The following is a 24,086-nucleotide window of genomic DNA, read 5'->3' on the forward strand; positions in this document are numbered from 1 at the left end:
GAATGATGGACGTCAATTTCACCATTACTGGCGCCAAATAATGGCAACTTACAGCTCAAAGTGGAGGAGCACTTTGGCTGTAGGCAACTGTAAATGAAGATTGTGGCCAATGGCCGGCACAGCAGACCCCGCAAAGGCTGCCTGTTTCCGTACACTGATTCGAGGTTTTGCAGGAGGTGGTCACCAGGAATAGGGACTTCTTCTGTCTACCAAGCGGCGATAAATATATCCAGGCAATCCGCGAGTGGGGAGAGGTGGCAGAACGTATCAGTGCCAGAAATATATCTCCATGACATGGCTACAATGCAGGAAGTTCAATACCCTCACACCGAATACCTAAAATAAACCAACTAACTATTTATATCATTACTCTCGCCTGTTGTCCCAGCACACTCAACCCTTCCCTCCTCAATAACCAGAACTCTCCCCGATTCACTGCAAATTGCTATCTGTATATTCAACCGTCCATTGGCAGCAACACCTTCTGATACAGGGAATACATTTTATACAATCTCTTAGAAAATTGTATTCCCGTCCCAGCCATTGTCTCGGATTGTTCACAATCTCAGTGTTGTGTGTGTCACCAAGCTGAGCTTCCGACCCGATCCACTCCTCACAAAGACCCCCTACTCCCTCCTCGGTAACATCGCCCATCATTCTCGCCCATGTGCTGCTGAAACCCTCACCCATGTTTTTATCCCTGTATGCTCGATGTTCCAATGCTCTCCAGGCAGACTTTTCTCCTTTCACCCACCGTAAACGTCAGTTCATCAAAACCCTGCTCACCGATCATTCCTGTCCTTGTGAACCAACAGTGTCTCCCGGTCCCCCAGCTCCTCCGACTTAAAACTCTCATCCACGTTTAAATCCATTCATGGTCTCGGCCCTCCCTGTCTCTGTAACATACTCGAGGCCTACAATCCCCCACCCCCAAGATCTCTCTGTTCCTCCGACTCTGGCCTCTTGTGAATTTCACCCTCTCTCACCCCAACCAGGTCACATCTCTATGGACACACGACAGCATCACTGCCCATAGAGACCAGAGGAATCACACCCAGCTGTATATTTTATATTGGACAGATATCATTTTCATAAAATACCAATCAACACGTCTATAAATAAAATAATACAATGCTGTCAGACATTTATCAATGATCACCCACTCCACATTTCCCTGCAGAATATTCCCTACCTCAGGAATAAGGCTGGTTTGGGCCTGCACTGTGAGTAAATCTCTCCAATGGGCGCTCCCAGTGCGCAGTCTCGGCCGACGGGAGCCCGTCTGGAACTGGGTTGTGGAGATCAGCGGGACTCACTGGATTTCACTGGGCAGCTGTCTGTGTCACACCTGATGTGGAGACTTGATCGTAACACTCGGGAAATGCTCGATCCCAGAGCTAACCGCTGTTGTACTGATGGGGGAGAAGGGACTGGTTATCATGTTTAACAAGGAAACGTTTTTCTTTTCACTTTAATATTTCCCTCTAACTCTCCTATTAATATTATATTTATTACAGAGCCTCAGGTGGTGGCAACACCTGTCCCCACCATGGCTGAAGGTCCAAACAGGGGAGAAGATCCGACACTTTACCTTACGGGGAGCAGGATGGACATGGGAGCTGCAGCACTGTTGGAACAGGAACACTTGGGTAGGGGTTTCCATGATGTTGACCCAGCGATGATAATGAACGACGATATATGTCCAAGTCGGGACGGTGTGTGACTTGGAGGGAAATGGGAGGCGATGGTGTTCCCAAGCACCTTGTGCTCTTCTGCTTCTGGGTTCTGTGATCTATTAACTGAGACAGGAATTAGTATTGAACAGGACTCAGAGTGGAACAATCCTGATTATAACATTTTGAGGGGAATGAAAACATATTGGTGGATACTGGGGCCAGGTCAGTGGGGTATCGGTGTGGGGCCGGGTCAGTGGGGTATCGGTGTGGGGCCGGGTCGGTGTGGGGCCGGGTCAGTGGGGTATCGGTGTGGGGCCGGGTCAGTGGGGTATCGGTGTGGGGCCGGGTCGGTGTGGGGCCGGGTCGGTGTGGGGTATCGGTGTGGGGCCGGGTCAGTGGGGTATCGGTGTGGGGCCGGGTCGGTGTGGGGTATCGGTGTGGGGCCGGGTCGGTGTGGGGTATCGGTGTGGGGCCGGGTCAGTGGGGTATCGGTGTGGGGCCGGGTCAGTGGGGTATCGGGACCGGGTCGGTGGGGGGCTGCAGTGGGCCTGTGTCGGTGGAACAGATGAACAGCAGCTTTGCTCCTTTCACCCACCGTAAACGTCAGTTCATCAAAACCCTGCTCACCGATCACTCCTGTCCTTGTGAACCTACAGTGTCTCCCGGACCCCCAGCTCCTCCGACTTAAAACTCTCATCCACGTTTAAACTCCATTCATGGTCTCGGCCCTCCCTGTCTCTAACATACTCGAGGCCTACAATCACCCACCACCAAGATCTCTCTGTTCCTCCGACTCTGGTATCTTGTACATTTCACCCTCTCTCACCCCAACCAGGTCACATCTCCATGGACACACGACAGCATCACTGCCCATAGAGACCAGAGGAATCACACTCATAGATTTTACATGTGGATAGATATCAAATTCATAAGATGTCAAAGCTCAACCAATCAACACAAATCTATAAATAATATAATACAATACCGACAGACTGTAAAACCGAGTGAAGGATTATTTAATCCATCAATGATCATCCACTCCACATTTCCCTGCAGAATATTCCCTACCTCAGGAATAAAGCTGGTTTGGGCCTGCACTGTGAGTAAATCTCTCTCCAATGTGCGCTCCCAGTGTGCAGCCTCGGCCGACGGGAGCCCGTCTGGAACTGGGTTGTGGAGATCAGCGGGACTCAGTGGATTTCACTGGGCAGCTGTCTGTGTCACACCTGATGTGGAGACTTGATCGTAACACTCGGGAAATGCTCGATCCCAGAGCTAACCGCTGTTGTACTGATGGGGGAGGAGGGACTGGGTATCATGTTTAACAAGGCAATGTTCTCCTTCTCACTTTAATATATCCCTCTAACCCTCCTATTAATATTATATTTATTACAGAGCCTCAGGTGGTGGCAACACCTGTCACCACCATGGCTGAAGGTCCAAACTGGGGAGAAGATCCAACATCTTTACCAAGAATGAGAATGGTCACAGGTAGGTTCACAAAATGTATTGAAATATAATTTCTGTCCTGACAAAGGGTTTGGATTTCGAGCAAGAAGGTGCAGCTCCCACAGGAAGAGGGAACAGGACAGGGGCTGAGTCGAAAGAGGGAAGTGAGTGAGCATCTCGAGGGCACAGCAGTCACAGGTGGAGGGAGCCCCTGAGTACAGATACCTGGTATTGGGGAGTGTGAGGTGGATAGAGACAGTGACTCAGAGGGGGGCCTTCCTGAGCAACAGTGTGACACCAGGGTGGGGCGGGGGTGAGAGGCAAGTGGGGCACAGGAATAGGGCGTTTCTAAAGTCAGCAGAATAGACAGACTCTCGAATGGCGAGTTCCCCCCACCCCACCTCCCGCGAGAGAGGAAAGAACTTCACGGATGGGTAGGCCATCTCTGGGAAGGAAAGGAGAGCAGGAACTATCCATGGTCAGATCCATTAACACGGAAATAAATACAGTTATAAAGGAATTTAATCACCAGACTGAATAAAAACAAGTCCTCAAGGTGGTGATCTCTGGATTAGTTACAATGTGGGGCTGCAGGGCTGGAGCAGGATGGAAGGGTTCATGTTCGTGGGACACTCTGGTGAGTTCAGGGAGAAGGGAAGGGTTCATGTTCCTGGGGCACTGGGGTGAGTTCAGGGAGAAGGGAAGGGAAGGGTTCATGTTCCTGGGGCACAAGGGTGAGTTCAGGGAGAAGGGATGGGATGGGTTCATGTTCCTGGGGCACAAGGGTGAGTTCAGAGGGAAGGGAAGGGTTCATGTTCCTGGGGCATGAGGGTGAGTTCAGGGAGAAGGGAAGGGAAGAGTTCAGGGAGAAGGGAAGGGAAGGGTTCATGTTCCTGGGGCACTAGGGTGAGTTCAGGGAGAAGGGAAGGGACGGTCACGATCTGAACCGATGAACAACAATGGGTTTGCAGAAATGGTGAATGTGGCTGTGGCCAGGTGTATCAGCTGGTGACTGGTGGGTGGGAAATATCTGGATTTGAGAAGAGAGTGGAATTAATAAAACTGTTGGAACAGAAACGGATAATCAGGACATTCCGTGATTTTGACCCGGCGACAATGAATATTCGCTGACGTGTCCGGAGAGTGTGTAACTTGGAGGTAACGCTGTTCCTGTGCACATTCTGCCCTTGTCCTTCTGGGTGATGTGGTCACCCATCTCTCACTGCATCTCTCAGATCTCCCGGCATGCTCTCCTCCCTCCAGATGAGAGAGATGAGATCATGTATCCACGCCAACAGTGCCTCCCCGCCATATTTTAGCGCCTCAGCAGGGATTCCATCCGCACCCGTAACGTTGTTATTGTTAAGCTGTTTTATGGCTTTGCCTACCTCGTGCAATGTTGGAGTTTCACTGAGTTGATGGCCGGTCGCATGCTGCGGGATGGAATCGAGAACACTCAAGTCAAAGGCAGAGTCTCGATTGAGGAGCTCTTCAAAGTGCTCCTTCCATCGGGCCCTGACAGCCTCGGTGTCCTTGATGAGTGTTTCCCCGTTCTTGGCCAGGAGTGGGGTGTGACCTTGGGAGTTTGGACCGTAGGTGGCCTTGACTGCAGTGAAGAATCCTCGCATATCGTGGCTGTCAACCAGTCTCCTGTGCTTTCTCCATCCACCACCTGTTCTTTAGGTCCCGGGTTTTTTGTTGGACCTCAGCCTTCAGCTGTCTGTAATGTTGTTTTGCAGCTTCCAAGTTGGGCTGTTGCTTGAGGCTCAGAAGTGCTTTGCGCTTGCGATCTATTAGTTCTTCGATCTCCTGATCATTTTCATCAAACCAGTCCTGATGTTTTCTGGTTGAGTGACCAAGTGTCTCTTCACAGACACTGGTTATAGAGGCCTGGAGGGCAGACCAAGCGTTATGGGGATTCAGCATCTCAGGGTCATCAGGGCACGTCAGATTGGCTGTGAGGCGCTGGCTGTATAGGGCTCTCTTAGCTGGGTCTCTAAGTGCCCCGGCATTAACATTTTTGCGGAACTGCTTCTGCTGTCCCCTCTGCTTTGGGGCTATGTTAATGTTGATGATGGATGGAATTAGACGGTCCGTCCAGCAGTCGTCAGCTCCTGTCATGGCGCGGGTGATGCGCACATCCTTGCGATCTCGAGCGATGACATAGTCAAGCAGGTGCCAGTGTTTGGAGCGAGGGTGTTGCCACGATGCCTTGTATTTGTCCCTCTGGTGGAACAAGGTGTTGGTGATGAGAAGTTCATGTTCTAGACATTTTGTCAGGAGTAGGGTACCGCTGGAGTTGGCTTTCCCTACCCCTCTCTGCCAATCACGCCGCCCCTGAGGGCTGTGTCTTTGCCGACCCTGACAATAAAATCACCCAGGAGGATCAATTTATCGCCCGTGGGGAAGCGGGACAAGGATGTCTCGAGATTGGAATAAAATCCCTCTTTAGTCTCATCCGTTGCATCGAGTGTTGGGGCGTATGCACTGATGACTGTGGCACATTGGTTCCGAGATAGGGTGATACGGAGAGTCATGAGGCGTTCGTTAACCCCACGGGGGGAGTCTTTCAGGCAGTCGACCAGCTCATTCTTGACGGCAAAGACGACTCCATGAAGGCGGCGTTCTGCCTCTGGTTTCCTTTTCCAGAAGAAGGTGTAACCTCCACCGTGTTCCTTCCCCTGCCCGCCGGGTCTCGCTTAGGGCGGCGATGTCAATGTCCAAACGTCCGAGTTCCCGGGCAACTATGGCGGTGCGGCGTTCTGGCCTGTTGCTGTTGGGATTGTCCGTGAGGGTCCTGACGTTCCAGGTCCCGAACTTCATACTGACCAAGTGGAAGATGCCAGTGCGTGAGTTCTTTTAACGTGGGGTGGCCGCTATACATCGGCAACCACATGGGCTTAGCTGTTCAAGGTCTTGGTCCAGTGGCAAGGGGGTCCAAGACAACTGGAGACCAGGCACAGCTCGATAAGCCCAATTGCCTCCAGCGAAGTGTTGGTCGCAAGCTCGGTGCCGGGTAGAACCAAAGAGTTGTTAAAAGTCAAAGATACAGATTAATAATAGATATTTACAAGTATTTCGATTGAGAGTCTAAAATGTATGTCTTTAAAGTTCTCCCAAATTGTTTATTAAGTTTAAAAGTTGGTTAAAAGTTTAAAAATTAATTAAAAGTTGGTTGGGGGTATAAGACGACACCACGCCTCGGTCCCTTCAGCCGGTTCAGCGCCGGCCTCGGAGTCCCTTTGGCGGATTGAGCACCGGCATTGGAGTCCCTTCAGCCGGTTCCACGTCCTCGGGGTCCCTTTGGCAGGTCGTCCCGGAGTCCCTTTGGCCGGTTAGACGTCCCCCGAATCCGGTGCAGCGTCCTTTCCGCCCGGGATAGAAGCTGCTGGTACAGGGTCCCTTCAGCCAGGGACAGAAGCTGCTGGTACAGGGTCCCTTCAGCCAGGGACAGAAGCTGCTGGTACAGGGTCCCTTCAGCCAGGGACAGAAGCTGCTGGTACAGGGTCCCTTCAGCCAGGGACAGAAGCTGCTGGTACAGGGTCCCTTCGGCCAGGGACAGAAGCTGCTGGTACAGGGTCCCTTCAGCCAGGGACAGAAGCTGCTGGTACAGGGTCCCTTCAGCCAGGGATAGAAGTGGCTGGTACAGGGTCCCTTCAGCCAGGGACAGAAGCTGCTGGTACAGGGTCCCTTCAGCCAGGGACAGAAGCTGCTGGTACAGGGTCCCTTCAGCCAGGGACAGAAGCTGCTGGTACAGGGTCCCTTCAGCCAGGGACAGAAGCTGCTGGTACAGGGTCCCTTCAGCCAGGGACAGAAGCTGCTGGTACGGGGTCCCTTCAGCCAGGGACAGAAGCTGCTGGTACAGGGTCCCTTCAGCCAGGGACAGAAGCTGCTGGTACAGGGTCCCTTCAGCCAGGGACAGAAGCTGCTGGTACAGGGTCCCTTCGGCCAGGGACAGAAGCTGCTGGTACAGGGTCCCTTCAGCCAGGGACAGAAGCGGCTGGTACAGGGTCCCTTCAGCCAGGGATAGAAGTGGCTGGTACAGGGTCCCTTCAGCCAGGGACAGAAGCTGCTGGTACAGGGTCCCTTCAGCCAGGGACAGAAGCTGCTGGTACAGGGTCCCTTCAGCCAGGGACAGAAGCTGCTGGTACAGGGTCCCTTCAGCCAGGGACAGAAGCTGCTGGTACAGGGTCCCTTCAGCCAGGGACAGAAGCTGCTGGTACAGGGTCCCTTCAGCCAGGGACAGAAGCTGCTGGTACAGGGTCCCTTCAGCCAGGGACAGAAGCTGCTGGTACAGGGTCCCTTCGGCCAGGGACAGAAGCTGCTGGTACAGGGTCCCTTCAGCCAGGGACAGAAGCGGCTGGTACAGGGTCCCTTCGGCCAGGGACAGAAGCTGCTGAGTGTACTCCCACGATATACAAGGTCTCTGTCGGTGCCCAGACCTCTCCAGATCACCTAGTGGCAAGTACAGCGTGGGCAATACACTACACGACACTACACGAGGGGCAATACAATGCCGATTTCGTCCCCTACGGGGCACAACAGACATGACCTTTGCAGCGCGCCAGTTGCAGGAAAAATGCAGGGAGCAGCGCCAGGCCTTATACATGGCCTTTTTCGATCTTACAGAGACCTTTGACACTGTCAACCGTGAGGGTCTACGGAGCGTCCTCCTCCGTTTCGAATGCCCACAAAAGTTTGTCAACATCCTTCGCCTGCTTCACGATGACATGCAGGGCCGTGATCCAAAGAGGTGACATGATGGGTCCAAGTCAGCATGGATTTGTGAAAGGGAAATCATGCTTGACAAATCTTCTGGAATTTTTTGAGGATGTTTCCAGTAGAGTGGACAAGGGAGAACCAGTTGATGTGGTATATTTGGACTTTCAGAAGGCTTTCGACAAGGTCCCACACAAGCGATTAATGTGCAAAGCTTAAAGCACATGGGATTGGGGTAGTGTGCTGACGTGGATTGAGAACTGGTTGGCAGACAGGGAGCAAAGAGTAGGAGTAAATGGGTACTTTTCAGAGTAGCAGGCAGTGACTAGTGGGGTACCGCAAGGTTCTGTGCTGTGGCCCCAGCTGTTTACATTGTACATTAATGATTTAGACGAGGGGATTAAATGTGGTATCTCCAAATTTGCAGATGACACTAAGTTTGGTGGCAGTGTGAACTGCGAGGAGGATGCAATGAGGCTGCAGAGTGATTTGGATAGGTTAGGTGAGTGGGAAAATGCATGGCAGATGAAGTATAATGTGGATAAATGTGAGGTTATCCATTTTGGTGGTAAAAACAGAGAGGCAGACGATTATCTGAATGGTGACAGATTAGGAAAAGGGGAGGTGCAATGAGACCTGGGTGTCATGTGTTAGATCTCTTAATTTCCAATGAAATACGAACTCCGATGGTAGTTTTAACTTTTTAATCTCGGCAGAGAGCAACAAACTTCTTGGCTTCAAGCCAGGTCTTTGTTCTTACTGAGACACATGGTCAAAATGGCTGTATTTTATACTTGGATCAATTTACAGAAAAGAACTCACCTTCTTTGACCTTATTGGCTCAATTGAAAGTCTTTTAACGTTTTATTGGCTCGCTACCCAAGGTCCGAAAATGTCAAGTTGATTGATGAGTTAATGCAACATGCTGAGCAGCACGTAGCAGCCTTGACTTGGGGGTCTGTGAATTTTCACAGTCTGTCGAAATGAGCCTGTTTGAATACTCTATCATCAGTCATTGAAGGTTGGCATGCAGGTACAGCAGGTGGTTAAGAAAGCAAATGGCATGTTGGCCTTCATAGCGAGGGGATTTGAGTACAGGGGCAGGGAGGTGTTACTACAGTTGTACAGGGCCTTGGTGAAGCCACACCTGGAGTATTGTGTACAGTTTCGGTCTCCGAACTTGAAGGACATTCTTGCTATTGAGGGAGTGTAGCGAAGGTTCACCAGACTGATTCCCGGGATGTTTGGACTGACATATCAAGAAAGACTGGATCAACTGGGCTTGTATTCACTGGAGTTCAGAAGAATGAGAGGGGATCTCATAGAAACATTTAAAATTCTGATGGGTTTAGACAGGTTAGATGCAGGAAGAATGTTCCCAATGTTGGGGAAGTCCAGAACCAGGGGTCACAGTCTAAGGATAAGGAGTCAGCCATTTAGGACAGAGATGAGGAGAAACTTCTTCACCCAGAGAGTGGTGAACCTGTGGAATTCTCTACCACAGAAAGTTGTTGAGGCCAATTCACTAAATATATTCAAAAAGGAGTTAGATGTAGTCCTTACTACTAGGGGGATCAAGGGCAAGAAAGCAGGAATGGGGTACTGAAGTTGAATGTTCAGCCATGAACTCATTGAATGGCGGTGCAGGCTCGAAGGGCCGAATGGCCTACTCCTGCACCTATTTTCTATGTTTCTTACCAACGGATCCATCACAGACCCAATCCACGTCCAGACCGGGGTCAGACAGGGCTGTGTCATCGCTCCAACCCTCTTCTCCCATCTTCCTCGCCGCCATGCTCCACCTCACAATCAACAAGCTCCCCGCTGGAGTGGAACTAAACTACAGAACCAGTGGGAAGCTGTTTAACCTACGCCACCTCCAGGCCAGGTCCAAGATCACCCCAACCTCTGTCGTTAAGCTACAGTATGCGGACGACGCCTGCGTCTGTGCACATTCAGAGGCTGAACTCCAGCATATAGTCAATGTATTCACTGAGGCATATGAAAGCATGGGCCTTATGCTTAACGTCCGTAAAACAAAGGTCCTCCACCAGCCTGTCACCACCGCCCTGCACTGCCCTCCAATCATCAAGATCCACGGCGCAGCCCTGGACAACGTGGACCATTTCCCATATCTCGGGAGCCTCGAATCAACAAAGGCAGACATTGATGCGGAGATTCAACATCGCCTCCAGTGCGCCAGCGCAGCCTTCGGCCGTCTGAGGAAAAGAGTGTTTGAAGACCAGGTGCTCAAATCTACCACCAAGCTCATGGTCTACAGAGCTGTAGTAATACCCGCCCTCCTGTATGGATCTGAGACATGGACCATGTATAGAAGGCACCTCAAGTCGCTGGAGATATGTCTCCGCAAGATCCTGCAAATACCCTGGGAGGACAGGCGCACCAACATCAGTATCCTTGTCCAGGCTAACATCCCCAGTATTGAAGCACTGACCACACTCGATCAGCTTCGCTGGGCGGGCCACACAGTATGCATGCCAGATACGAGACTCCCTAAGCAAATGCTTTATGCAGAGCTCCTTCATGGTAAACGAGCCAAAGGAGGACAGCAGAAACGTTATAAGGACACCCTCAAAGCCTCACTGGTAAAGTGTGACATCACCACTGACACCTGGGAGACCCTGGTCGCAGACCGCCCGAGGTGGAGAAAGTGCATCTGGGAGGGCGTTCAGCTCTTCGTGTCTCAACGCAAAGAGCGTGAAGAGGACAAGCGCAGGCAGCGGAAGGAGCGTGCGGCAAGCCAGCCCCACCCACCCCTTCCCTCGACGAATGTCTGTCCCAGCTGTAACAGGGTCTGTGGCTCTCGTATCGGACTGTTCAGCCATCAAAGAACTCACTTTGGGAGTGGAAGCAAGTCCTCCTCGATTCCGAGGGACAGCCGATGATGATGATGATGATGATGATGTTGTGGTCCATTAACTGAGACAGGACTTAGTTTAGAACAAAACTCTGGGTGAAATCACACTGATAACATTTTGAGGAGGGTGAAATGTACTGTATTCCAGGATTAATGATGTGTTTTATGACAGGGCTAGAATATAAGGATATCCCCAGGAGTTTTGTAATGTAGAATCAATAGTTACACAGTTAAGGAATAGGAAGGGAAACAGCACATTTTTGGAGTGTTTTTTCAGCTTACGCACAGTGGGGATGACCGAGGGGGAGGCTGCGTTGTGAGCAAACTCTTGGAATCTGTATTTCGAGGTGGAATTCGGGAATAATTACAGATACAGGCGATGATCAGGGGAGGCTGGAACCCATGAGCTGAAGCTAATTCAAGTTTGACAAATGTGAACACTGTCTTTAAGGTGACTATATAGAACTTGTGTATATGTACGTTTTCAGAATGTGGCCTGCAGGAGCCTTCCTTTCATTTGAGAGGAAATGTTGCAGCCTGGATAGAAAGTCGATAATTTGTTTAATTTTCTCCGTTTGACTTCACAGATCCGAAATCTACAATCACTCAGCTCTTGACACAGTGCAACGATGACCAATTGTTGCAGTTGACGAAATTCTACCGGGACAGACTAGAACAGGCGATTGAAGAGGGTGTGGAGGGACTCGGTCTCTGGTTAACAGGCGAGGACCATTTCAGTGGACAAGAATATCACGTAAGTGGGAGGGACACAGAATGAGTTTAGTTCATTCCACCATCACCGAGCTGACAGAATGTGAGATAGGAACATAGTTACTCGATGAAAAAAATGCCAAGATCTACCGAGCTCGCTGTTTAGCATCCTGGTAGTCGCATGCTACAATGATCATGGAGTAGTTGACTGATCGATCTATAATCAGTGAGTCTACAACAGAGCCAGACATGAGGTGAGGAAAGCCCCAGTGGTGGAGAGCTTTGGGAACCATAGGTACAAGGTCATCTGTTTCTCACAACCATGCTGCACTTACCACATGTCATAACTCGAATTACTCATATACTGCAATTCAAAATGTGATTTTTAGAAATAAATCTAATTTGCCTTTTAATGAATCAACATTAACTGCTTCCACAGTCTCCCGAGGCAGCCCAATCCCCAGATTCACCACTCCCTCACTGAAATATTGTTTCTGCAGATTAGTTTTGAATTTACTCTCCTTCAAGCGCAGGCAGTGTCCTCTGTTTCTACTGTAGTGAACAAAGTGAAACAGCAATCAGATCACTTCTCAATCGTCTCTTTTCCAGTGTTAACATGCTCACTTTAGACAATAGCTCCTTCTAATCCAACCTGTCCACCCTCTCAATCATTCGAGCTGCTCTCTTCAATAGCTGCGATAACCTTTGTACTGAGGCAACCGGACCTTCATACAGTACAAGTGCGGTCACAGCAATGGTTTATAAAGTGGGCGCATTATCTCCCTCTTTCATCTCAAAAATGTCTTGTTCAAGCAACCAAACTCCTGATTAGCTTTATTCACTGCCAGCGTGAATTGTTAAAATAAATGTTAGAAACATGGAATGTTCCAGAACATGAACCACAACAATAGGAATGAAATTGATAAAATTGCAAATATTGCGAATGGGATACAATGATGTGAAGTGTTGTAAATACACACCTTGTCCCATCAGTATCTGTACAAAGGACAGGGGAACTGTTCGGCTATTACTCGTGTGGACTAAAAACAAAGGTAAACGGTTTCAATGGGACTGGGAATAGGAGAGACCAGAGACAACAGACAGGAGTTTATGGGAAGGTCATAAGTTGAGTGACCAGGAAAGTATTTAATAGTAAATCGGGGAACTGCTGGATGTCAAAATAATCAATTATGGGTTTAGCAAAGATCCTTTAAAAAAAACACAGGATCTCATATGGTGAAAATGTATCCGATCTAAACAGGGAAAACAACCCAAATAATCTGTTCTTGGAAAAACCACAACGTTCTGCCTTGAGGCTGTGCAAGTTTTAAGTAATCTATTCTGATTCGCCGAGTGTAATCCAAACTTTCTGCTCACTGCCCATTACTGTTACTATCCACCCAGTCTAATCCCAACCTCCTGCTCACTGTCCATTACCGTTAATATCCCACCCAGTCTAATCCCAACCTGCTCACTGCCCATTACTGTTAATATCCACCCAGTCTAATCCCAACCTCCTGCTCACTGCCCATTACTGTTAATATCCCACCCAGTCTAATCCCAACCTGCTCACTGCCCATTACTGTTAATATCCACCCAGTCTAATCCCAACCTCCTGCTCACTGCCCATTACTGTTAATATCCACCCAGTCTAATCCCAACCTCCTGCTCACTGTCCATTACTGTTAATATCCCACCCAGTCTAATCCCAACCTGCTCACTGCCCATTACCATTAATATCCCACGACCAGGGAGCTGGCCATCCTCGACTGGTTGATGTGTAATGAGAAGGGACTCATTCGCAATCTTGTTGTGCGAGGCCCTTTGGGGAAAAGTGACCATAATATGGTAGAATTCCTTATTAAGATGGAGAATGACAGTTAATTCGGAAACTAGGGTACTGAACTTAAGGAAAGGTAACTTCGATGGTATGAGGTGTGAATTGACTAAAATAGACTGGCAGAGGATACTTAAAGGGTTGATGGTGGATAAGCAATGGCAAACATTTTAAGATCACATGGATGAACTTCAGCAATTGTACATCACTGTCTGGAGTAAAAATAAAACTGGGAAGGTGGCTCAACCATGGCGAACAAGGGAAATTAAGGATAGTGTTAAAACCAAGGAAGAGGCATATAAATTGGCATATAAATGCAGCAAACCTGAGGACTGGGAGAAATTTAGAATTCAACAGAGGAAGATTAAGGGTTTAATTAAGAAGGGGAAAATAGAGTACGAGAGGAAGCTTGCAGGGAACATAAAAACTGATTGCTAAAGCTTCTATAAATATGTGAAGAGAAAAAGATTAGTGAAGACAAACGTAGGTCCCTTGCAGTCGGATTCAGGTGAATTTATAATGGGGAACAAAGAAATGGCAGACCAATTGAACCAGTACTTCGGTTCTGTCTTCACAAAGGAAGATACAAATAACCTTCTGAATGTACTAGGGAACAGTGGGTCTCGTGAGAATGGTGAACTGAAAGATATCCTGATTAGGCGGGAAATTGTGTTAGGGAAATTGATGGGATTAAAGGCCGATAAATCCCCGGGTCCCGAAAGTCTGCATCCCAGAGTACTTAAGGAAGTGGCCCTAGAAATAGTGGATGCATTGGTGATCATTTTCCAACAATCTATCGACTCTGGATCAGTTCCTATGGACTGGAGGGTAACTGATGTAACGCCACTTTTTAAAAAGGGAGGGAGAGAGAAAGCGGGTAATTATAGATCGGTTAGCCTGACATCAGTAGTGGGGAAAATGTTGGAATCAATCATTAAGGATGAAATAGCAGCCCATTTGGAAAGCAGTGACAGGATCGGATCAAGTCAGCATGGATTTATGAAAGGGAAATCGTGCTTGACCAATCTTCTGGAAGTTTTTGAGGATGTAACAATAGAGTGGACAAGAGAGAACTAGTGGATGTGGTGTATTTGGACTTTCAAAAGGCTTTTGACAAGGTCCCGCACAAGAGATTGGTGTGCAAAATCAAAGCGCATGGTATTGGGGGTGATGTACTGAAGTGGATAGAGAACTGGCTGGCAGACAGGAAGCAGAGAATCGGGCTAAACGGGTCCTTTTCAGAATGGCAGGCAGTTACGAGGGGGGTGCCACAGGACTCATTACTGGGACCCCAGCTCTTTACAATATACATCAATGATTTGGATGAAGGAATAGAGTGTACTATCTCCAAGTTTGCGGATGACACGAAACTGGGTGGCGGTGTGAGCTGTGAGGAGGACGCTAAGAGGCTGCAGGGTGACTTGGACAGATTAGGTGAGTGGGCAAATACATGGCAGATGCAGTATAATGTGGATAAATGTGAGGTTATCCATTTTGGGGGCAGAAACACGAAGGCAGAATATTATCTGAATGGCGGCAGACTAGAAAAAGGGGAGGTGCAATATTCCATCCGGTCTAATCCCAACCTGCTCACTGCCCATTACCATTAATATCCCACCCAGTCTAATCCCAACCTCCTCCTCTTGACCTCGGTCACCTGCTCACTAATCTAATCCTAACTTCCTGGTCACTACCCATTTGCATTAATATTACACCTCGTCTAATCTCAACCTCGTAGTCACTACCCTTTACAGTTGATATCCAACCTGGTCTATCCCCAACCTCCTTCTCACAGCAGATATGCTAACCTTACACTTTCTGACAACAATCGAATTATCTATTATAACAATTTATCGATTTGGTTCTGCAACCGTTTCCAGGAATAAATTATGCATTTTAAAACCATGACAGAAATACAGTTATCCAACATCACCATTAATACTTCGAATTAGCCTCCATTTGTGGCCTCTGACTAAACAGTGAAAACAATCTAAACATTTATTTAATCATAAGCTTTAAGAATCTTGAAGACTTCCATCAACTGCTCACTTAATCTTCTCAACTGTAATGCAATCCCATGCATAACAATGCCCCTCATCCCTGGTAACATCTCCGTGTATCTGCATAACATTTCTAAAGCAAATTTTTTTTCCTTTGAACATAAGAAATATGGGCAAGAGTAGGTCACTTTGCCCCTCGAGCCTGCTCCGCCATTCAATAAGGTCATGGCTAATCCGATCCTGGCCTCAACTTCACTTCCCCGCCCGCTCCCCATAACCCATAACTCAGCATTCCGAAATCTGTCTATGTCCACCTTAAATATAATGACCCAGCCTCCACAGCTCTCTGGGATAGAGAATTCCAAATATTCACGACCATCTGAGGGAAGAAAATCCTCCTCATCTCAGTTTTAAATGGGTGACCCCTTATTCTGAAACTGTACCCCTAGTTCTAGATTCCTCCACGAGGGGAAACATCCTCTCAGCATCTACACTTTTAGTGTCTTCTACCTTAAGACCGATACAAAATATTTGTTGAAAGTCACCGCCCTTTCTCTGTTTCACATTATTGATTACCCAGTCTCATCCTCTCAGGGACCAATGTTTACTTTAGCGACACTCTTCCTGTTTGTATACCTGCAGAAGCTCTTACTGTCTGTCTTATATTTATTGCTGTTTTGCTCTCCTAAACTATCTTCTCTCACTTTATCATTTGTTATCATGGACTGTGCAAAACCACTCAAGTGGGTAAATTACCTGTCCCTCTGCTCTTGTTGATGAACAATGCATGCCAGGGTGACATCAGGAAATTGGGCTCGTCCACTCTGTAATTTCCTGGTCCTGTGCTATGGGTGTGGAAGGTCACTCCCGAGGGGTAGATCAGGAAAATGGTCTCATTCAGTCTGTAATTTCCTGGTCCCGGAGCTCATTCAGTCTGTAATTTCCTGGTCCCGGAGCTCTTGGTGTGGAAGGTCTTTCTCTGGGGCAACATAACGGAATTGAATTCAGTCAATCTGTAATTTTATATTAATTGTGCTCTCATATGGTGGCGCCCCGTCATCCAATGCTTTCAATTTCAAATTTCCATCCTCCAATTCAAATACATTCCTGGCATCGACCTTCCCTATTTCTATAAGCTCTTGCAGGCCGACAACCTCCTGTGCCAATATAATTCTCCCTTACTCTAAAACTGGCCTCATGCAACCCTTGGTTCACACCACCACTGGTGGTCAAGCATTTAGTTGTCTTGGGGTCCCACGCTCTGGAATTCACTCTATTAAAACCCCCGCTTTTCCACCTCCCTCTCTTCAAAATTTACCTTTACTCAGGGTGTTGCTCACCTCTAATGTCATATCTTGCTTTACCTCGGGCCCCAGTGTCTAATTCTGCCTCTGTGAAGTGAAGCTTTTCTGTATTAAAATAACATGTAAATGTAAGTTGTTGATGGAAGTCCTGGATGCATGACTCCAGTTTTCGAGGTTCATGCCGGCAGCGAGAATGTAGAATAATGGGTGTCAGGCATTTCAATTACTGAAAGAGAAGTGATTGATGTTTGGACTTGTTATCGTGTTTATTAATGGTCAAGTTATGAGCATATTCAAGACTGAAGTCATTAGATTGTTGGTATTCTTAGAACAAAAGCACATGAGTGATAGATTGGCTGCTGTTTTATTTCTCAGTAAATCACAGTGTGACAAACAAGTGCATCATATTGTCAATCAGTAATCTGATGTTATGTTGTATATTGCAGGGCAGAGAAAACGAATACCATTAAAACTGCAGATTGTCAGTAATTCCTGATTCTCCAAGAACAATAGTTCTGATTTTCTGTTTTAGTTTCATCAAATTTCTTTGCTGTTAATGTCTGAATCAACAGGTTTACAGAATATACAGCCCCTGTCCAGAATGGATCAGTACCCAGCCCAGTGACTGCCTTATGTGCTCAAAACAACTGGGAGATCCCATCACTGAGCATATCCTTTGCTTCTCATTCTCGGTATTTGTATTTCACTTCGCTCCACAATCTATTCATTATTATCCTTTACAGAAAGTCACTGAGCTCGCCGAGAAGGGAAACCGGGCGGGCAGTTCTAAACTGCTCCTAAATCTGGTGATGGAGAAAGGCTCTAAGGCCCAAAGGGTGATGTGGGAATCCTTTGTCAAAATGCGCCACAGATTACCAAAGTTGAACAAAATACTGAAAGAAATACAGGAACACGGTATGGTAACATCACCCACTGAATTCAATTTCAGATTCAAACACTACAGATTTTACTATAATATCTGATTTCATGAACGGTAATTGATTTAAACAGGTTCTGATCCACTTGTTTACATGAACATCGCACGAGGTTTATCCAAAGTACCAAGTCACCTGGAAGGTAAGTGATGAAATGCAGATTTCAAATTGTTTACTTCACTTCTGAGAATCCGAATATTTGACTGTTTTGAGGTTATTAGCATCTGGGAATCTGGATGTCAAAGATCGAGGGAAATAGGATTCAACGTTGCATAGATTTGGCATCGAAGCTCAACTATTGTATATAGATTTGTTTCATATAAATATGCGAACTTGCAATCGTTCACTGAATCCAGTTGCTTATCAGTATCACTTGGACATCTTATACACATCTGGCAGGATCGTGATGCTACGTGAAAACCCCCACAGACCTAGAAAGATCCAGATACACTGAAACCCCATACACATCTGGCAGGGTCCTGATACACTGACACCCCATACACACCTGGCAGGATCCTGATACACTGAAACCCCATACATACCTGGAAAGATCCAGATACACTGAAACCCCATACACACCTGACTGGGTCAGATACACTGAAACCCCATACACACCTGGCAGGATCCCGATACACTGAAACCCCATACACACCTGGAAAGATCCAGATACACTGAAACCCCATACACACCTGGCAGGGTCCTGATACACTGAAACTCCATACACACCTGGCAGGATCCTGATACACTGAAACCCCATACACACCTGGCAGGATCCTGATACACTGAAACCCCATACACACCTGGCAGGGTCCCGATACACTGAAACCCCATACACACCTGGCAGGGTCCCGATACACTGAAACCCCATACACACCTGGCAGGGTCCTGATACACTGAAACCCCATACACACCTGGCAGGGTCCCGATACACTGAAACCCCATACACACCTGACAGGGTCCTGATACACTGAAACCCCATACACACCTGGCAGGATCCTGATGCACTGAAATCCTATACACATCTGGCAGGATCGTGATATAGAGGCAAAGGAACATTGACAGCTGTTCCCCAAGATTTGACTGGATTTAGGGTGAAGAGATGCTGTCATCAGGCATCTGTTCCAGCATGGTGCCCTCTACAGCGGATTTGTGACATCTGTGGAGAGAACTGAGGCTCTTCAACCAATCAGATTGAAGAATCCTCAGAGTCTCGCAAAGTCCAAACCAGGAAGTATAATTTCTATTTTAATGTCTTCACATTTATTTCCCCTTAATGACTGAAACAAGACCTGCGATCGATAGATTTTTGGTCGACAATGATATGAAGGAATATGGAGCCAAGGCAGGTAGAGAAAGCAAAGGAAAGATTGAGGACTACAGATAGGATTAAAGGACAAAGATGAAAAAATACAAACAGAAAAAGTTGAAACTATATTTATATATATATTTAAAATCTGCAACATTAGTTTTCTCCTGATAGAATGAGACTTCAAAATATCTTGTAGTCCTGAGTGCACTAGCGCTATCTTTTACATCCGACTTTAGTGCAGAGGTAGTGGGTAAGTATTGCAAGTTCATGCCATTACAGTGATTTCAATTCCGAGTCTATCGGTGAGAACAGCAGCAGCAGACCTTGTGGAGGAGCATCCTCTGGTTTTCCACGTTTAACTGCGCGTGTGTGGACACCAGGCGTTGCTGATAGACTCGCCGTAATTATTGCAGCAAACTCCAGGACATTGGGCTAGAAATTGGGGTCGGAGGTTTCCCGCTGGTGGATGCCTCCGACCGCAAACATTTCACCAAAGTACCTGGTGATCCCGGAGGTTCGGAGACCTGCGATCCTGGGGCTCTATGTGAAGACCTTCATAGAGGCTCACATATCCCAGAAGCGTATGGGTTTCGTATACATCATTGAGATAATGTGGGCTGTCCCAACCTATCAGAGTCGTGGGATCCTCATTCATACTTATAGTAACTCCCTATGTCCGGAACCATCATAAGCATGACTGGGAATATCCTCAAAAACACACACACTGAAAATAACTTTCAAAAACATCACATATTTCAAATTAATATAAATAGAATTTAATTAGTTATTTAAAACAAACATTCTTTTTAAATTTACATGTTTTAAAATGTCTAAAAATAAACTTACCTTTTATATAAAAGGATTTTTAATGTTGAAATTACTTTAATGTATTTTTCTGTACTTTAAATGCGACAATTTTCATTGCTTCCCGCCCGGTATCTCGGCGGTATCGGCCGCTTTGGGCGAGAACCGGGTCGGTGAAAAATTCCCCAGCTGTGTTCCCCCGACAGTTTCAAAGTCCCGCTGGGGAACAGACCACCGTCGTACACCGTCCACAGATCGCCCTGGCACAATATTTGGCTCAGCGGTGACCCGTAAGTAAGTTGGAAAAAAAATCACCCATGAGCATCAGCAAAGCTGGGCGATAGGTAAGTAACCCTGCAAAAAAAGGTAAGTAAATGGGTTTTTACTCATTGTTTTAACATTTTCTTGCAGTGATGTAAGTGAAAATGGTCCTGAGAATGTTTTTCTCATATTTTTCATTTTCAGCAAACAATGACTAAGAAAGCAATAAAGAAAGGAAAGATAGATTATGAAAGTAAATATGCGCAAAACATCAAAACAGATAGTAAAAGCTTTTACCGATATATAAAACGTTAGAGAGTGACTAAAGTAAATGTTGGTCTCTTAGAAGATGAGAAGGGGGAGTTAATAATGGGAAATGTGGAAATGGCTGAGACCTTAAACAATTATTTTGCTTCGGTCTTCACAGTGGAAGACACAAAAACCATGCCAGAAATTGCTGGTCATTGGAATGTGGGAAGGGAGGACCTTGAGATAATCACCATCACTAGGTGGGTAGTGCTGGACAGGCTAATGGGACTCAAGGTAGACAAGTCCCCTGGTCCTGATGAAATGCATCCCAGGGTATTAAAAGAGATGGCAGAAGTTATAGCAGATGCATTCGTTATAATCTACCAAAATTCTCTAGACTCTGGGGAGGTACCAGCGGATTGGAAAGCAGCTAATGCAACGCCTCTTTAAAAAAGGGGGCAGACAAAAGGCAGATAACTATCGGCCGGTTAGTTTAACATCTAGTGGGGAAAATGCTTGAGGCTATCATTAAGGAAGAAATAGCGGGACATCTAGATAGGAATAGTGCAATCAAGCAGATGCAGCATGGATTCATGAAGGGGAAATCATGTTTAACTAATTTACTGGAATTCTTTGAGGATATAACGAGAATGGTGGATAGAGGTGTACCGATGGATGTGGTGTATTTAGATTTCCAAAAGGCATTCGATAAGGTGCCCCACAAAAGGTTACTGCAGAAGATAAAGGTATGCAGAGTCAGAGGAAATGTATTAGCATGGATAGAGAATTGGCTGGCGAACAGAAAGCAGAGAGTCGGGATAAATGGGTCCTTTTTCGGGTTGGAAATCGGTGGTTAGTGGTGTGCCACAGGGATCGGTGCTGGGACCACAACTGTTTACAATATACATAGATGACCTGGAAGAGGGGACGAGAGAGTGTAGTGTAACAAAATTTGCAGATGACACAAATATTAGTGGGAAAGCGGGTTGTGTAGAGGACACAGAGAGGCTGCAAAGAGATTTAGATAGGTTAAGCGAATGGGCTAAGGTTTGGCAGATGGAATACAATGTCGGAAAATTGAGGTCATCCACCTGGGGGGGGGGGGGGAAACAGTAAAAGGGAATATTATTTGAATGTGGAGAAATTACAACATGCTGTGGTGCAGAGGGACCTGGGGGTCCTTGTGCATGAATCCCAAAAAGTTAGTTTGCAGGTGCAGCAGGTAATCAGGAAGGCGAATGGAATGTTGGCCTTCATTGCGAGAGGGATGGAGTACAAAAGCAGGGAGGTCCTGCTGCAACTGTATAGGGTATTGGTGAGGCCGCACCTGGAGTACTGCGTGCAGTTTTGGTCACCTTAAGGAAGAATATACTGGCTTTGGAGCGGGTACAGAGACGATTCACTCAGCTGATTCCGGAGATGAGGGGGTTACCTTTATGATGATAGATTGAGTAGACTGGGACTTTACTTGTTGGAGTTCAGAAGGATGAGGGGTGATCTTATAGAAACATTCAAAATAATGAAAGGGATAGACAAGATAGAGGCAGAGAGGTTGTTATGTTATGTTTTTTGAAAATATTTTTTGTGGTTTTCTTCCCCTAAGCGCAACCCGCAGCCTCAGTGTAATCTTTTTGTAATTTTAGTAATTATCGCCCATTTTTTTAAAAGAAACGTCCAATCGGTCAAACATTCCATTTTTTTGCCAAGAATCGGGTGTAAGGCCCATTTTTTTCGCAGGGTGGATTTTTCTCTTTTGGGGGGAATTTTTTGCTGCCGATAATTTGGGAATCTTAGCGGTATTTTGTGCGGCAATCGGGCGCTGGCGGGTTGTTTGGAAATTCTAGCCCTTACGCCTGCTTTTATTAGACGTACGTATTTGAAGGACATTTTCTGGGCAAGAGTTGGGTAAATAGCCCAACTCTCCACCCACAGAGGCCCTTTAGTTTCGGATGCGGTGCATCTGTGGAGAATTTTTGACAGATCACAAATTCCCGGGTTTAGGAGCACGCACTTCACATACCGAAACCCGGAATTTGTGGGGACCACACGGGCGCATGCTCACCTCGTACGTGCCTGTGGGGAGCACAAATTCTGGCCCATTATAATCAGAGAATGGTGAGGGACAGGACAAGGCTATTTGGCCCAAATAAGTCTGTTCCTGTCAGAGATGAACCACCTGCCCCTCCTCTCAGTGTATCCACACAAACACATTCAATTGTCTCTAGAGCCCACTTGCTGTGCCCCTTATGTGTCCTTCCCTAGTAAATGATCCCGGGCTCTATTAACCTTCGGGTGAAAAAATTCCCCTGATTCCCTGTCTTATCTCCCAAATTCATTTTTATTCTTGTAATTATTTTGGGACTTATGGGACTCTTTTCTGCACTAATGTGAATTTCATCAATATACTCCAAACAGAATTCTCTTGCCTAAACAAAATACTTCAAACCCCCCTCACCCTTCCGTTAACCTAAACTCAGGCTGGATTTTCGGTCGCCTAACGCCTCAGGTAGTGGCCAGAGGGGTGTTAATGGGAGCGGAGTGGAAGAGGTTACTGATCTGGAGTGCAGCGTTTAGTGTCCCCACCGAAAATTCATTCCAGGCTCACTGGGGACACAAACCAGCAGTGCCTGGCTGCTGACGGTCACTCTGACCATGACGTATTCCTGGTGCAATGTCCACACTTGCATCCCGGTCAGAAAACGTCTGGAAAAACAGTCGGTACAGGCTTGCAGAGTCGTTAACTGGTGGTGACTTTAAACGGATGAAGAAACGCTTCCCTGGGAGGTCACATTCAGTGCAACGTTTACTCACAGCACAGTGGTGAGCCTCCGAGTATGCAGCGGCACATAGACATACCAGTTCAGCTTGACACAAACTTCTTGTGAAATTTTAATGGAGCCATTACTTGTTCACCTGGTTTTCACTCTACATGTTCTAACAAGGCATCGGGAACAGAGAAGGGCTGTTGGGCATGTTAGCGGCCGAAGGAGGAGAGCCCCCAGATGTCGGAGCAGGAGGCCTTTACCTCCACGGCTTCACCGACAGACAACGCTCATACCTGCACCTCTCTGAGGAGCAGTGTATCAGAACGATGCACTTCCGAAAGGAGGTTGTTAGAGAGATATGCAATCTCCTGCAGGAAGACCTGCAGCCTCACATCGGCACCAGGACTGTGCTGTCCGTCTCACTGAAGGTCATGGTGGTACTCGCCTTCTATGCGTCTGGCTCCTTCCAGGCTGCATCAGGGGACATATGCAGCGTCTCACAATGTGCAGCACATCACTCCATCCGCGATGTCACACACACACTCTACACATGCAGAATGAATTTAATTACCTTCCCAACGAATGGGGAGAAACAGGATGAGCACGCATGTGGGTTTGTCAGGATGGTGGGATTCCCGAGGGTGTGGCTGTGTAGGTGCTGATGTGCCACGTGTGTGTACAGTCGGGTATCTGAGTAATAAGGCGGTGTGTATATTTGCATTTCATGCTGCGTGGCATCGCACAGTGGGTCGGGAGCACAAGCAACTACCAGTCAGTCTGAGGTTTAGACCTGTGACCGCATCTGAAGAGTTGAAAGATGCTGCTCGGTGGGCTCAGGATGTAAGGAGCTAGAAGGTGAGAGAGGCTTGGATGGGCAGGGCATATCTGGTGAAGTGCAGGAGAGGTATCAGGCTGGCTTCAGCAAGGGGAAGCATGGCATGGTAGACATATAGAAGGGGTAGGCACTGCAAAGTCTTTACATTGTGTGAGACAGTGAGGTTCACATGAAGGCATTGGAAGGTGAATGGAAGGGTACTCACCCTGACGACCCAAGTCAGGTCGTTGAATTCATCACCACATTGAGTTGCTGTTATGGCACCATGTTCCGGGCTGAAACGTGGTGTGCCGTCTCCCTCCACAGCCTCTCCAGAACCATAGGCGGATGTGTTCATCCTCCTCCCGGCTGGCC

The 24,086-nt window shown here is 47.3% G+C and overlaps 1 protein-coding gene across 1 annotated transcript in view; it reads left to right on the forward strand.

Moving 5' to 3' along the window:
- LOC139242930 (uncharacterized) overlaps window positions 1-24,086 on the forward strand; it is a 182,256-nt gene that overhangs the window by 139,074 nt on the left and 19,096 nt on the right. Inside the window, 5 exon segments of the mRNA XM_070870567.1 lie at window positions 1,518-1,649; window positions 3,072-3,167; window positions 11,310-11,476; window positions 17,318-17,489; window positions 17,586-17,651. Coding sequence (XP_070726668.1) covers window positions 1,518-1,649; window positions 3,072-3,167; window positions 11,310-11,476; window positions 17,318-17,489; window positions 17,586-17,651 — 633 coding nt within the window.

Source organism: Pristiophorus japonicus, unplaced genomic scaffold (genome assembly GCF_044704955.1).
Source record: "Pristiophorus japonicus isolate sPriJap1 unplaced genomic scaffold, sPriJap1.hap1 HAP1_SCAFFOLD_154, whole genome shotgun sequence".
Classification (NCBI taxonomy): Eukaryota; Metazoa; Chordata; class Chondrichthyes; family Pristiophoridae; genus Pristiophorus; species Pristiophorus japonicus.